This window comes from Mchenga conophoros, linkage group LG15 (genome assembly GCF_057382185.1).
Source record: "Mchenga conophoros isolate Kocher_MC1m ecotype Shallow Benthic linkage group LG15, M_conophoros_male_GT1.1, whole genome shotgun sequence".
NCBI classification, from domain to species: Eukaryota; Metazoa; Chordata; class Actinopteri; order Cichliformes; family Cichlidae; genus Mchenga; species Mchenga conophoros.
Genome location: NC_140540.1, coordinates 36,673,864 through 36,686,261, shown reverse-complemented (window position 1 = coordinate 36,686,261; position 12,398 = coordinate 36,673,864). Strand labels below are relative to the sequence as shown.

General features: G+C 41.9%; 1 protein-coding gene across 9 annotated transcripts in view; it reads right to left on the bottom strand.

The window, feature by feature from the left end:
* ptprsa (protein tyrosine phosphatase receptor type Sa) overlaps window positions 1-12,398 on the bottom strand; it is a 231,936-nt gene that overhangs the window by 20,186 nt on the left and 199,352 nt on the right. For all 9 annotated transcript variants that reach the window (XM_085246290.1, XM_085246284.1, XM_085246287.1 and 6 more), the window contains 4 exons: window positions 11,783-11,880; window positions 9,356-9,479; window positions 6,441-6,616; window positions 3,780-3,899 (listed from right to left, as the gene is read on the bottom strand). In XM_085246290.1, the coding sequence (XP_085102416.1) occupies window positions 3,780-3,899; window positions 6,441-6,616; window positions 9,356-9,479; window positions 11,783-11,880 (518 nt within the window). The remainder of the gene's footprint in view (window positions 1-3,779; window positions 3,900-6,440; window positions 6,617-9,355; window positions 9,480-11,782; window positions 11,881-12,398) is intronic.

Genomic DNA, 12,398 nt, shown 5'->3' with positions numbered 1-12,398 from the left:
GGCACCTGCAAGCGAGCTCGTATTTCCCCTGTTTTTGGATGTTTTAACTACACATTCTCTGAAATGATCATTGAGATCAGCTGACCAGATGCTTCTGGTCTTACTGTGAAGCAGATTAAAGCATAGAGGAGACCTGGCCTTCTCTGTAGATGCCCCTGAACTTTGAAACAGCCCGCGCCCTTGAAATGAGCACCTCAGCAACACTCGACATCTTCAAGAGCCGCTTGAAAACTCATTTTTATTCCTAGGCATTTAAACCAGACCGAGGCTTGGCATCTGTTTTTCCTCTGTCTACTTTTCTGCACTATGCCAGTTTAGTTTAGTTTAGTTGTACAACACAGAGACAAAATATCAAAGACTGAAAGTGGAAAAAATTCAAAAAAAGTTGAAACAAGGGTCCTGAAAATGGTCATAAATATAACTGGGTTTAATAGAAGCATCCACTGGAGTTTGTGAGTAGGTTTTTTAGCAGTTTAAGAATAACTCAGTAACACAAGACTAAGTGTCAGTGTAATTGCAGTGTAATACTGCAAAGAATGTGCCGCTTTCATAGTCTCCACTCTCCAGTACAAAATACATTAAAAAGGGACAAAGCTGAAAACCAGCTACAGTATAAACTTAGAAATTCTGATCACTTATCACTGATGTCCTTTAAAGGGGTTTGGGTGTTCATTAAAGCGCATGGACATTACGGACACAGGAAATGCAGTCCGTCCATCCATCCATCTTCTTCTGCTTATCCGGGCAGCAACCTAAGCAGAGAAGCCAAGACCTCCCTCTCCCCAGCCACCTCCTCCAGCTTATCCACCAAGGTGCTCCCAGGCCAGCCGAGAGATATAATCTCTCCAGCGTGTCCTGGGTCTGCCCCGTGGCCTCATCCCGGTGGGGCAAAACACCTCACCCAGGAGGCATCCTTGTCAGATGCCAGAACCACCTGAACTCGCTCCTTTCAATGTGGATGAGCCGCATGCGGCATGCTGTGAACATCTTATTATTGCAGAACATTTTGAGAGGCTCAAAACCCATCCTCTCAAGCAAGAATGGGAAAACATGTTTGTGTTTGGGGGCTGAGCTGCAGTTTTGAGAGCTCAGTGTTGTTAAAAAAAGAAAGAGGTGATGCAAACCAGTGGTAAACACGCCCCTGTCACGATTTTGTTTTGAAATGTGTCGCTGGCATCACATTAAATAAAATAAGCGTATATTTAAACATTTTACAGCTGTTTAAATCCGCTCTCATTTACAAAATGGGCTTTGCAGTTTTTGGGAAATCTTTTTCTTTCTTTTGATCATGATTTTACACAGTTTGAACTCGTTGTTGTAGTAGATATCATTTTCATGCTGATCAGCACTGATGTGCGTGTGCTCATGTACTCATTGTTGTTGCTGAGAACACTCGGGACACGATACAAGCGGCAAACACTCATATTACACACCCGTTTGACAGCTCCTGTCATAAAATCCACTATTGAGGCATCAAAACTGGGATCCAGAGGAAGAATTTTGTGAAGGACAAGAAGAAAGAGACTGAGAGAAAGATCAGCCTCGCATCTTCCTGTCCGCTTCCCCCTCCTCACAGAAGATCCTCTAATGTAGGCACTGTTTGCATTTCAGTGAAGTGCTTCTACTTGCCTGACAGAGGGAATTTTTCCTTGCTGAATAAATGAGTGTGGTAATTAAAAGCAAACTGACCTACTTCTTGTTTTCCTTTTTTTTGGACATTCCCCATTTCTGGAGTTGGAAGACAGGATGAATACGACTGCTACCTGGCTGCTGGTTTTAAAGTCTTTTTTTTTTTGTCAAGAATTTATCAGCGGACACAATCCTGCGTCACTGTAGGATACACATACATATAGATATGTACCACAGCAGCTGCTTTGTGAATGTGCCGTGTGTTTGTCTGTGTGCCTCTGCCACCTGATTCTTCACACAAATTCAACAAAGTGAAAACAGCTCAGTGAGAAATCCCGGCAATGGCTTCAGGTATAAGCAAGAGGGAAGAGGGTGAGCAGAAAAAAGAAGAAAGCACCGGCGGGTGTGATAGAGGCTGAGAGCGGCAGAATGTAAATGGCCCTGAATGTCAACCAGCTTTAAAGCGCCACGGCTGCTGATACGTTGCTATCTTTACTGTCACTGGTTTGCCTCAGCATCCATTGTTCCATTGACAATTCAGGTAAAAAAAAAAAAAGTCAACAGTGACTTAACACTGGTGTAATCTTGGCAAAAGGAAAATTCTGGAAATGTCTAATCCTTCCAGTGGCTGGTTCAGCTCCTATCACAGAACCTGTCTTTGCAGGTTCTGTGATAGGGCTGCGAGTGAGAACAGGGTGCATGTAATGTATGTGTGCTGGTGCGGTAATAATACACTGGTTTGTGTGTGGCATCATATTTATGCATGTAGCATTTCCGATATTTGTGCAAAAGCATGAATGCAAGCTTGGATGTGCAAAATCTGTCTTGAGAATGTGCTCATTCACATGGAGAAAGTGCACTGCAATACGTCATATGAAATATCTTAATTAGAGGGAATACACACTATGCCTCCCCTCTTATTTTAGAGCATTTTACTATTATAAAATTATAAAAACAAAAACGTGATTATAAAAACAGTTTCTTTAAGCATCCCTTTCACATATTGATATGAATGAAACAGTCGCGTGTTCCTGCCACTAACAGTACACAACAAACCTTTCTGCCTGTTAAAGTCAACGCAGATGATTACTGGAGTAATATCTTATTTGGGAAATTAATACACCGTTACATTGCTCTGTCATAATTGAATCACATATGAAGAGTCACATATCTAAATGGACTCTTCATGCCCCTTTAAGCAGGAGATTTGTGGTAAAAGCACATCTATTTTTAGTCAGGATTTGTTATTATAACAAGATCATAATGGTTAATGGATATTTGTTCAAATACTATCATTTTTTCTGTCAACCTCCCCAGTAGCTTTTCAGACGTATCGATAAAGATATTTAAAATTGCTTCTTTGTATCAAGGCACGGGTCCCGCAGCTTCTGATGTAGCTCTTCTGCTTTTAGCATATAAACATATAGTGTTATTTGAAGACAACTATGCTATTACTTGCCAAATTTGATAAAAACAAAACAGTCTGTTCAATGCGATCATGTTTTTTTTTTTTTTACTTGTTTTTAAAAGCTAGGTAAGTAAGATTATCCTGTTATGATCATTTTTCATTTGAATAAATATTTTCCCCGCTTTTTTTTCCCTCGTTTTTGAGATTGCAGTCTTTGCAGTGAGCATAGCTCTGAATATCTGTGCAGGGCTGTGTGTGCGTGCACAGAAGCATGAGAGCAGTCTGCCAATTATGTATATTGAGTTTCTCTTCTGCTCACTTTACCTAAGTGCTCCAATTTGGCAGATGCACATAAACAGATGACCTATTGAGGAGAGCGAGAGAGCTGTGCAAGGTAAAAAGGGCTGGACTGGGAGGACAATAGAAACAAAGGGTTTTATTTGTACATATCTTCGCTTTAAGCAGAAAAATACCATGTGGTTTATACCAATATTTTCAATGTTTATGCAGACCTTGTGCTTGTATGTCTACAAGGCGTGTCCTCTGGACTATCACTCTTTGCTGAAAAGACATTTATGAGGACGCTGCTATTCATTTTTTGAACCATTTAAGATAATGGCTGTAATTCATTTGCTTGGACATGTTTGCACATCACTTTTGAATTGACAAGTACTGTTTATCAAACATAAGACAGGAGTACAAATAGTAGTGTGTAGGCGAACAATGTGAGGAACCATCTTACCTTGTGCAAAGAGAAAGTGCGCACGCAGAAAGTGGCCAATTCTATCGTGTCCAAAAGGGTCACTTGGGTCATACCGTAGGTCTCTGTACCTCGACTTGGCCAGTATTGATCACACTTAATCTGGGAGAGAAAGAGAGGCATTAGCTACAGCATGAAAAACCTCACGGACATAAAAAGGCACGGTTAGGACATTTTTTAAATCACATTTATTCGTATCATGGCGTGCTTTCGCAGCAAGCTCTCCTTTGGACTGAAACAGTGCAGTGGTGACAGAAACACCGGGGCAGCTTCTCTATAATTCACATCTGAGAAACAACATTATGCACACTGAACAGATGTGCCTGTCACAGCGACTCCAATCTCACTGCATAACTTTACCAACCTCACACAAATCCAGCCTGCTTCCTTCCTTGCCTTTTTCTTAAAACAAAACATATTCAACAGTAATGTGAAACACAAGGAATGTAATTGAAATCTCGGGAACTTGATGACTTTCCATAATCACAGCTGCTATAATTTCAAATCTTCATACGGAAACCTGGACACTTTTTAAAAGTTTATTAAGGAAAAAAACAAAACAAAACAAAACAAAACAAAACACTTTTTAGAGCAAACCCTTGATTTGTTGTGACTGTTAAAATTTTTTCTAGTCCTGTGGCACTACACACAAGCACACAAACCACGTCAGTCCACCTAATAAAGATTCATTCAATATGGGGTGTGATGTGCCAGCGGACATCAGATCAGATGTGACAGCTTGTGAGGGAGACGCTGCTCTCCAGTTTTCTCTCCCATTTCCTGGTCGAGCTGACACTCGAGCTCCAGCACCCGCTAACCCTGATCACGTTTGACAGGAGTGGAATGCGCATGTCAGGATGGAAGGTAGGTAAACAATTCAAAAGAGGACGGAGAAAGGGAAAATGAGTGGAGACACCTGGGGTGAGTGAGCCTGATGTTGACACAGGTTTGACTCGACAGCACGAAACATCATGGTTGGCTTTTTGACATTTAGACAAGTCGACTCCTCGAGAGGACTAAATATTATCACGGCGGACTCACTTAAGTAAAAGTATCAATCCACTGTGAGAAAAAAAAATCCTTTACAGGAAAAGGTCCTGCACTGAAAATGGTAAGAATCACAGAAGCATGAGAACAAAATGTAAAAAAATTTATTAAAAGTATTCATCATGCAGCAGGATGATTTCTAGCTAAACTTCCAAGTGAATTATTATTACATTAGTGGATTATTATACATGCACCCACTGGTCACTTTAATAGGAACATCATGCTAGTATGGTGTTGGGCACCCTGCTGCCTGTATAACTGGCCCAATTTCTTAGGGCATGGATTCAACAAGGTGCTGGAAACATTCCTCAGAGATTGCGGGCCACACTGACATAACAGCATCATGCAGATCATCATGGCTGCACAGCCACCATGTGAATCTTTCATGCATCCCAAAGGTGATCTATTGATTTGTGAAGTGGTGACTGTGGAGAGCATTTGAGGACAGTGAACTGTCACGTTGAGATGATTTGAGCTTTATGACATTATTATGCACGTTATCCTGCTGAAAGCACCATGATCACAAAGGGATGGGCGTGATCAGCAACAATGTAACAATGCAAAGAGCAACTGTTACATTACTATTCCAAACATGAAAAAAAACCCACTACCAAACACCACACTCACCCCACTCCCATTTTAAGTGCAATGAAACATAATGGTGTTTTAGAGCTAATGGGATAAAGTTACATTTTATCAGCAAAATATATTGCCTGGGCAAGTTTATGCAACTTCACGTACTTAAATGTTAGTCTCCTCTCTTATTCTTAGAGATGCAGTGTCTCAACTGCTGATATCCCATAATGTGTACCAAATAAATGACAGGTGCAGTCTCATTTGCAGCAGTGATTATCATAAACTGCGTTGAACGCTATTCCCCCACCGCCAAATATTTAAGGTTTTCTTTAATGTAGTCTTATTTGTCATTTCTAAGCTAGGACCCAGTTCCTTCACACATTACAAAAACAGGATGCTGAGCTTCCTGAATCTAAGCCACTGTTCTCTCTGGATCGTTTTCTCTCTATATTCTACAATCAACAGATGGCTGTAGGAGAGACTGGTCGCAGGTACTGCAAATACTCTACAGCACTCCCGTTCTTAAAATTTCATTTGAGCTTCCTGCACTAAGCAGTCTAAGTTCAACAACTCGCTATGCTCTCTGGGACATGCAACAGCTTGTGGTTTCTGCTGCAAATAAGGAGAGAAAACAGAGCTAAGCCTGTGAAGGTACTCCCAGTGGATACGCAGCCTTACTTATCAGATGTGCGCAGGTAGAGTGTCTTTGATTTAGCTCTGCTTTATCAGCCTCCCCAGTTGCTTTAACCACCCCATTCAAATATCTACAGTTCTCTGAAAGCAATCTATCCCAAGAAAATGAAGTCTGATTGCCTACCAATGGAGTTCAGTTATGCAACTGGGAAATCAATGTAAAGCTGTGCCATTTTCAGCAGCTGGTTGTTGTACTTGGTTGTGTAATGCACTGATTTGATTCCAAGGCTTATTTAAAAGAAAACATCATTTTCAAGCGATTTGTAAGGTTGGGGGTTTAAAAAGAAGCGTACAGAAAAGCAGCCCAGATATGCCGAGTGGACCTACCCGCGACTTCTCTTCCAGCCGGGTCATCATGACAATAGTGGCTGCTCTCTGTTCCCACACCATCCTCCAGAAGTCTCCAAATGTCTCTGGTAAAGGTCCTTGGGTGGCAATGTAAGCATTCTGCTTCCTGTAGCCATCAATGTAGTTAGCGTTGATGTAATCGCTGCCTGTTATACCTACACGTAGGCAGATAGAGGAAAAAAAAAACAGAGATTAAAAGATGGAACGTGTACCTTTGATGGCTTTTCCTTTATTATTCTTTTTCCAAACCTCATTTATCAGACTTTTTCATTAACACAATTATTATCACGCCATCTGCCTCAGTAAATCCCAGTTGTCACACGCACTGACACAGTTCCTAGCCAAGGAAGGAGTACGTGTAAATGTGAAGACCAGAATAAGACAAGTCAGGAGAATTTGGCTGAATTCCCGTAACATTTCCCAAACTGTCCAAACTACAGTGGCAATGTCTTTCAATATGCTGTCGACCACGTCAGCTTCTAAGAAACTTGTCAGGAAAGGGGTATTATCACCTGATGATAATAAAAGCCTTTACTCACTTGTAATTTATTATGTTACTAATACATATTTATTGAGTTTTAATAATTTACTTATTACACCACTGAAGTGTAAGCAGCTTTCTACACTGAGGTTCTCTTTTATTTTTTTGCATTACGAAGCTTAATTCATGCAGTATTGTGCATCTATTAGCAATTTACTATGTTTTTATTAACAGCTAATTATGCCTTTTGCAGTTCTCCCATCTGTAATGATCACAAACCAGATTTTTGTGCGCTTTTAAATTAATTCAACACATCTGTCACAATATTCTATCATTTTTCTTTTCTACGTTTGTGGCTCTTTCCAGGTTCCCGTAGATATTGTGTTTACCACCACAACAGACCAAAAAGATGATGGAAGATAGTGGAAAGTAAAACAGCTTTTCAGCCAACATAGCTACGAGGTAGATTTAGCTTCAGTCCCCCTGAGCCTGCTACCATGCTGTGATATACACCGGTCCTACTAAATCTAGCTAGAAGGAGGTCTTTTGCTGTGGAGAAAGATCTGAAATGTTTTTAATGCACAGGATTGTGTAAATGTGCTCACAAGTCAAGGTGCCCTTGAGTTTAAAAAGGAGTCACTAAAGGACAAAATGCTTTAAATGTTAACAGGATTATCTTGTGATTGGAGTGTCTTACATCGAGCGTCTGGCAGTGATAAGGCAGAGCATCACCCATCTTCATTTACCAACTTCTACAATCTCTCCATTTGAGAAGAGGCTTCGGCGTGACAGCATCTGTGTGTCGGAGACTCATGTCTCTTTGACATCTGACATCTCTTTGCTCAAGCAACAAACAATGAAAAACTCGACCGGACTCGTTTAAAAGAGGCGACTCGGTGAGGGCTACGGCCTGGGCGGAGAGGAAGGATGTAATATACAGAGGAAGGGAGAGACCGAGCGAGAGGCAGAAAGAGCAGGGAGGGTGAAAAGACGAAAAGAAAGAACAAAGAATCGAAGTAAAGAAGAGAAAAGAAAGTTAAATGTCATTAAAACGGATACCACGTTGCACAATTTGACTGGGCTGCCTTGGCTTTAGTCATAGCTAAGTGAACAGAGAATGGTGGCGTGCATGAATTGTTCTACTGCTGCGACTAATAGCAAAATCACTGCAGTGTAAAATAGAAATTTCAGACTTGATTAATTTATGTATTTATGGACGAGGCATTTTATTTCCCTGGGATAATTTTGTTATGCATGTTGCTGCACCCTAAAATTGGACTGACTACTGCAAGATACCGAAATCTAGCCCGAGCAGTTATTTCACACAAAAGGAGAGGACTCTGGAGCAGAGAGTTTGGCATTACTGTGAAGGAGTCGGCAGCTCTTCTGGTGATGCAAAGCCAGAACAATGTCAGCAGTGAAGGGTGACTACCTCTGACAATGTCCCTTGAGATTTAGGAGTCAGAGAAAGAATGTTTCTGGCTCTGAGATTCTCACCACCGTGTCTATAGGCAGCTAGAGGGAAGTCAAGACAGGGGCGTAGATGTGATGAGACAAATGGGACACTGAAAACACTGGTTTAACTTCCGACTCGGTTTGAGTGTGAGATCTAAGCGCTTGGCCTAAAGATGAGCTATAAAGAGTCCTTGCCTCACCCCCCAATTTGCCTCTGTAAACTGCTTAGCTGGTCAGTAGCAAGCTGAGCTGGAAAAATGTCCAGAGTTTAAAAATCAGCACATTTCACTTTTCTTCCTTTTCTACATAGAAGTTATACAGTAAGCATATATGGTGCTTCACACGTTTATTAGATAAGTATTTCACAATACTTAGAAATCTGTAGAAAAAAAAAGAACAGGTTTAAAGATAAAAATGACTGAATTCAACATTTTTTATACCCAAACTTGAGCCGGCACAGTGGACTTCTTTAAAATTCAGAATCAGAATATTTTATTAACCCCTAAGGATGTGATGTGTTTCAATCATTAAAACCAAATCTGCTGTTCAGTAAACAACTGGAGTTTGGCAAATCCATTGAAAAATATTAACTGTATTTGTATTTCAGCATTAAAGCACCTGTGCATACTGGTGGATAAACAATTATGTTTACAAACGTATGAGTTGAAAGCGAGAAAAAAGTCCTGACCCAAAAAATACCTCCCTCTATATTTTTCAGTGGCCCTAATCCCGTTCCATAATCTAGTCAAGTTTTGTCCCGACGGATTAAATTGCTAATCTATCCCATTTAAATCCACACTGCAATAAGAAACACCTTTCCACTCGGCTGATTATTTAACATATTCTGCTTTTTTACTGATAACTTACGCTGAATCTGTGTGAGCACTTATCAAACAGCAGCGATACGAGCTCATGTCAGAGGTGGCGAAGATGTGCGGAGCATGAGGCTGAAACTTACCCTCTATGGGAGCCAGGATGACACGTGAGTGGTCGTAGGCGATGACGTTGGCGTAACGATTCTTGGGCTTGTTCACCTCCAGGTTGGAGTGCTCCCAGGTGAACTGCTGGCCTGGATCAATAGACTGACGGGGGTGCAGAGACAGGCAGAACATGCACATGTAAGGAAGCAATCAAAAGGAGCCACGAGAGAAGCTGAGTAATAACAATACAACCTCCGTGCTATCACAGAAAGAAGAGTGGAAGATGGGGGAGGGAGAGATAGAAAGGTTGATTTCCCTGAGAGAAAGAAGAACACGGTATCATTACAATCTGCACGCCGACTGGTTCTGATACAGCAGCCGCACGCGGTACTTTATCAAGATCATTAATGCGCGGGGGTGCATAATGACAAATAACAATATTGATAAAGGCGACGGCTCTTCCCCCTTTGACAGGAGACTCGTGGAATGAGCCTCGACACTTGGGTGAAAGACAAATTCAGCCGTCTCTTTAAAAATACGAGAATTCTAGATAACTATTCCGCTCCCTCGCCAGGATAATTAAGTATTCCATTATGAGGCGATGTTTGCTCATAGGCGTCTGGTGCCGTGTTGGCATGGGGATGGAGGCTTGAATGATATTTGCAGTTGGGGCTGGAGAGAGCGAGAGAAAGAGAGACTGAAGCTGAAACTGAGTCCAATTGGAAACCTAATTTAACATGCAATCAGCACGCAATCATTACAGCAATGAGAGATTCCCTCTGTTTTAGCCTCATCTGGCTTTTCCCCCCCCTTCTCTAGCCTTTTTCGACATCCCCGTTTTCCTTATCAGCACGGCTCCATCTTCAAACTCTTCCACTTTTTATCTACTGTGTTCTCTCTGAAGTTTACTATTAAAGAGTCCTCCACCTCTCCCACTCCCTATATTTTTCCTTTCAGATCATCTTATGACCGACTAAGTGTGAGTATTCATGTCTGCATAAAAAGATTGGGGTCATTTCTCTCTTAAAAAAACTCCCAACTCTCCCTCAGTGCAAAAACCTTCAAACAACATCCGTGTATTTCACATTTCAATATTTTTTTCCACAAATGACATTTAAGAAATTTGTAAATTAAAAAAAAATCGGCAAAATATTTTCTCTTGTAAAACTAGAATTTCTCCCCGTTTCTCCTCCTTTTTACCGTGATGATGGCTGAAGATGAATGACAGCTCGTGTCCACGTGACAGGCTTGGCAGGACGACGCCTCCTGAGCGCCTGACAGCAGACAGATAAACTCTGCGGCTTCAGTGTCATCACGCAGAGCCGCGGTTTGCCTTCCTCGCTTCCGTTTGTACTTGAGATTATCTTCTCTTCATCTCCACTCTCCCGCTTTCTCTCCCCTCGCTGAATCCTCATCATTAACCAAAACTTCTCCACCTCATCTCTCTCTCCCTTCTCTCCTCTCTGCCCTCTTCCCCTCCATTTTTTCCTCCGCTCGCACATCCCGCCTGGCTAAAAACCAATCAGTCAAAGCCCTGTAGAGCTGTGCTTGGCAAGCCGGGGCGCCGGCACGAGCAGCCATTCATCAAGAAAATAACAAAATTAAAATTACACTTCTCTATTTAATTTGGTCATTTATTTTTCCTGGGGGGTGGTTGTGCGAAAGGGGCAGGCGGACCGAGGGAGAGAAGACAGAGATGAGCTGGTGGTTTAAGGCTGTCTCAAAACCAAGTAATTAGAAGTTGAAGTTGCATCAAAGCGTCAACTTTGGCGTCACGTTTCTCGTCTCTCTTCCCCCGCAGAACGGAACAAGCTTGTCCATTTGGTATATAGCCCGGATGTGGATTTATGAATAATAGATACCCAAGAAATACAGGATTGCTATTAAAAGTCGTTATCCGCCAACATCCACCAGCGGGCATGATGACGGCAATCTGTGCTGGTGTACCCGCTTCCCACCTTAGCCTGGTGTGCAGCGAGACGACAGGCACAGTGATTTAGGGATGGTGGGGAGGGGATATTGCTTGTATGCAAACGAGAGCTGATTCAGCGCTCCTGATTTCTAATCAACTCTGGTGTCATTTATAACCGCTGCGGTCTCAGAGCTCAGACAGCTCAGTTATCCCCTCTGCACACAAACATACACACACTCCCACACATACCATGTTAAAGCCTGAGTGCCAGTGTGCGCTTTTCCCAAAATCACATTAGCAGAGGTCTTTCTTTGCCATGTGGAGGCTGCTGATGTATGAGATACTTGTTGTAAACACTGTAATTGCTCAAGTAACACCAGCTACAACACGCACATACGCAAAACAAGCAGAAAAGAAAGAATTCAAAAGAAGAAGCACGCGACACTAGAGCATACCAGATGAGACTGTCCTTTTTTCCCCCCAATGAAAACACAATTGGACAGAAATCAACACTGTAAGGCAACTTTCACGTTTGAATCGTTGGCCCACCCACCTCATATTCCTGGGAGAGTTTGAGGTTGTCGTTGGCCTTGAGAAGTTCTGTGTGTTCAGCCAGCTCTGATATAGGGATAGGAGGATGATTCATCATACCTGCTCGCCAAAAACATAGAGAGACATTCCACACAAGGGAAGAAAGGAAAGAAAGTGTATCAGTACAGCACACGGGACACTGGTTCTAAACATTCACACATGCCATTTAAAGTACAGGTAACTTGTTTTTTGATCTTTGCTTAAATAACGAGGGACAATGGGTTTTAGTGATGAGGAAGCTTGAGCAGGACATCGTGAATGTTACACACAGTAAAAAAAAAAAGCAAAGAAAAATGTGCTGACTGGTGATGTTATACGCACTTGATTGGACCAGGCCAGAGCTCAAAAATAGCCAAGTTTATCTTGCGGGGCTGATTGATTATTTGCCAGAAAGGGTTGTGTTATACACCCGCAGACCAAATTGTAATTACTCCCACTGCAATCACGATGCTGACGGACAGGTGGACCAATAGGAACACAAAGTTGCAGAGCGTAGCCAGTTATAGCTCAAACATTCAGAGGCATCAATAATTGTGATAGCTTGGGAAATTAGTTTAACGTGACATAAGAGGAACAAC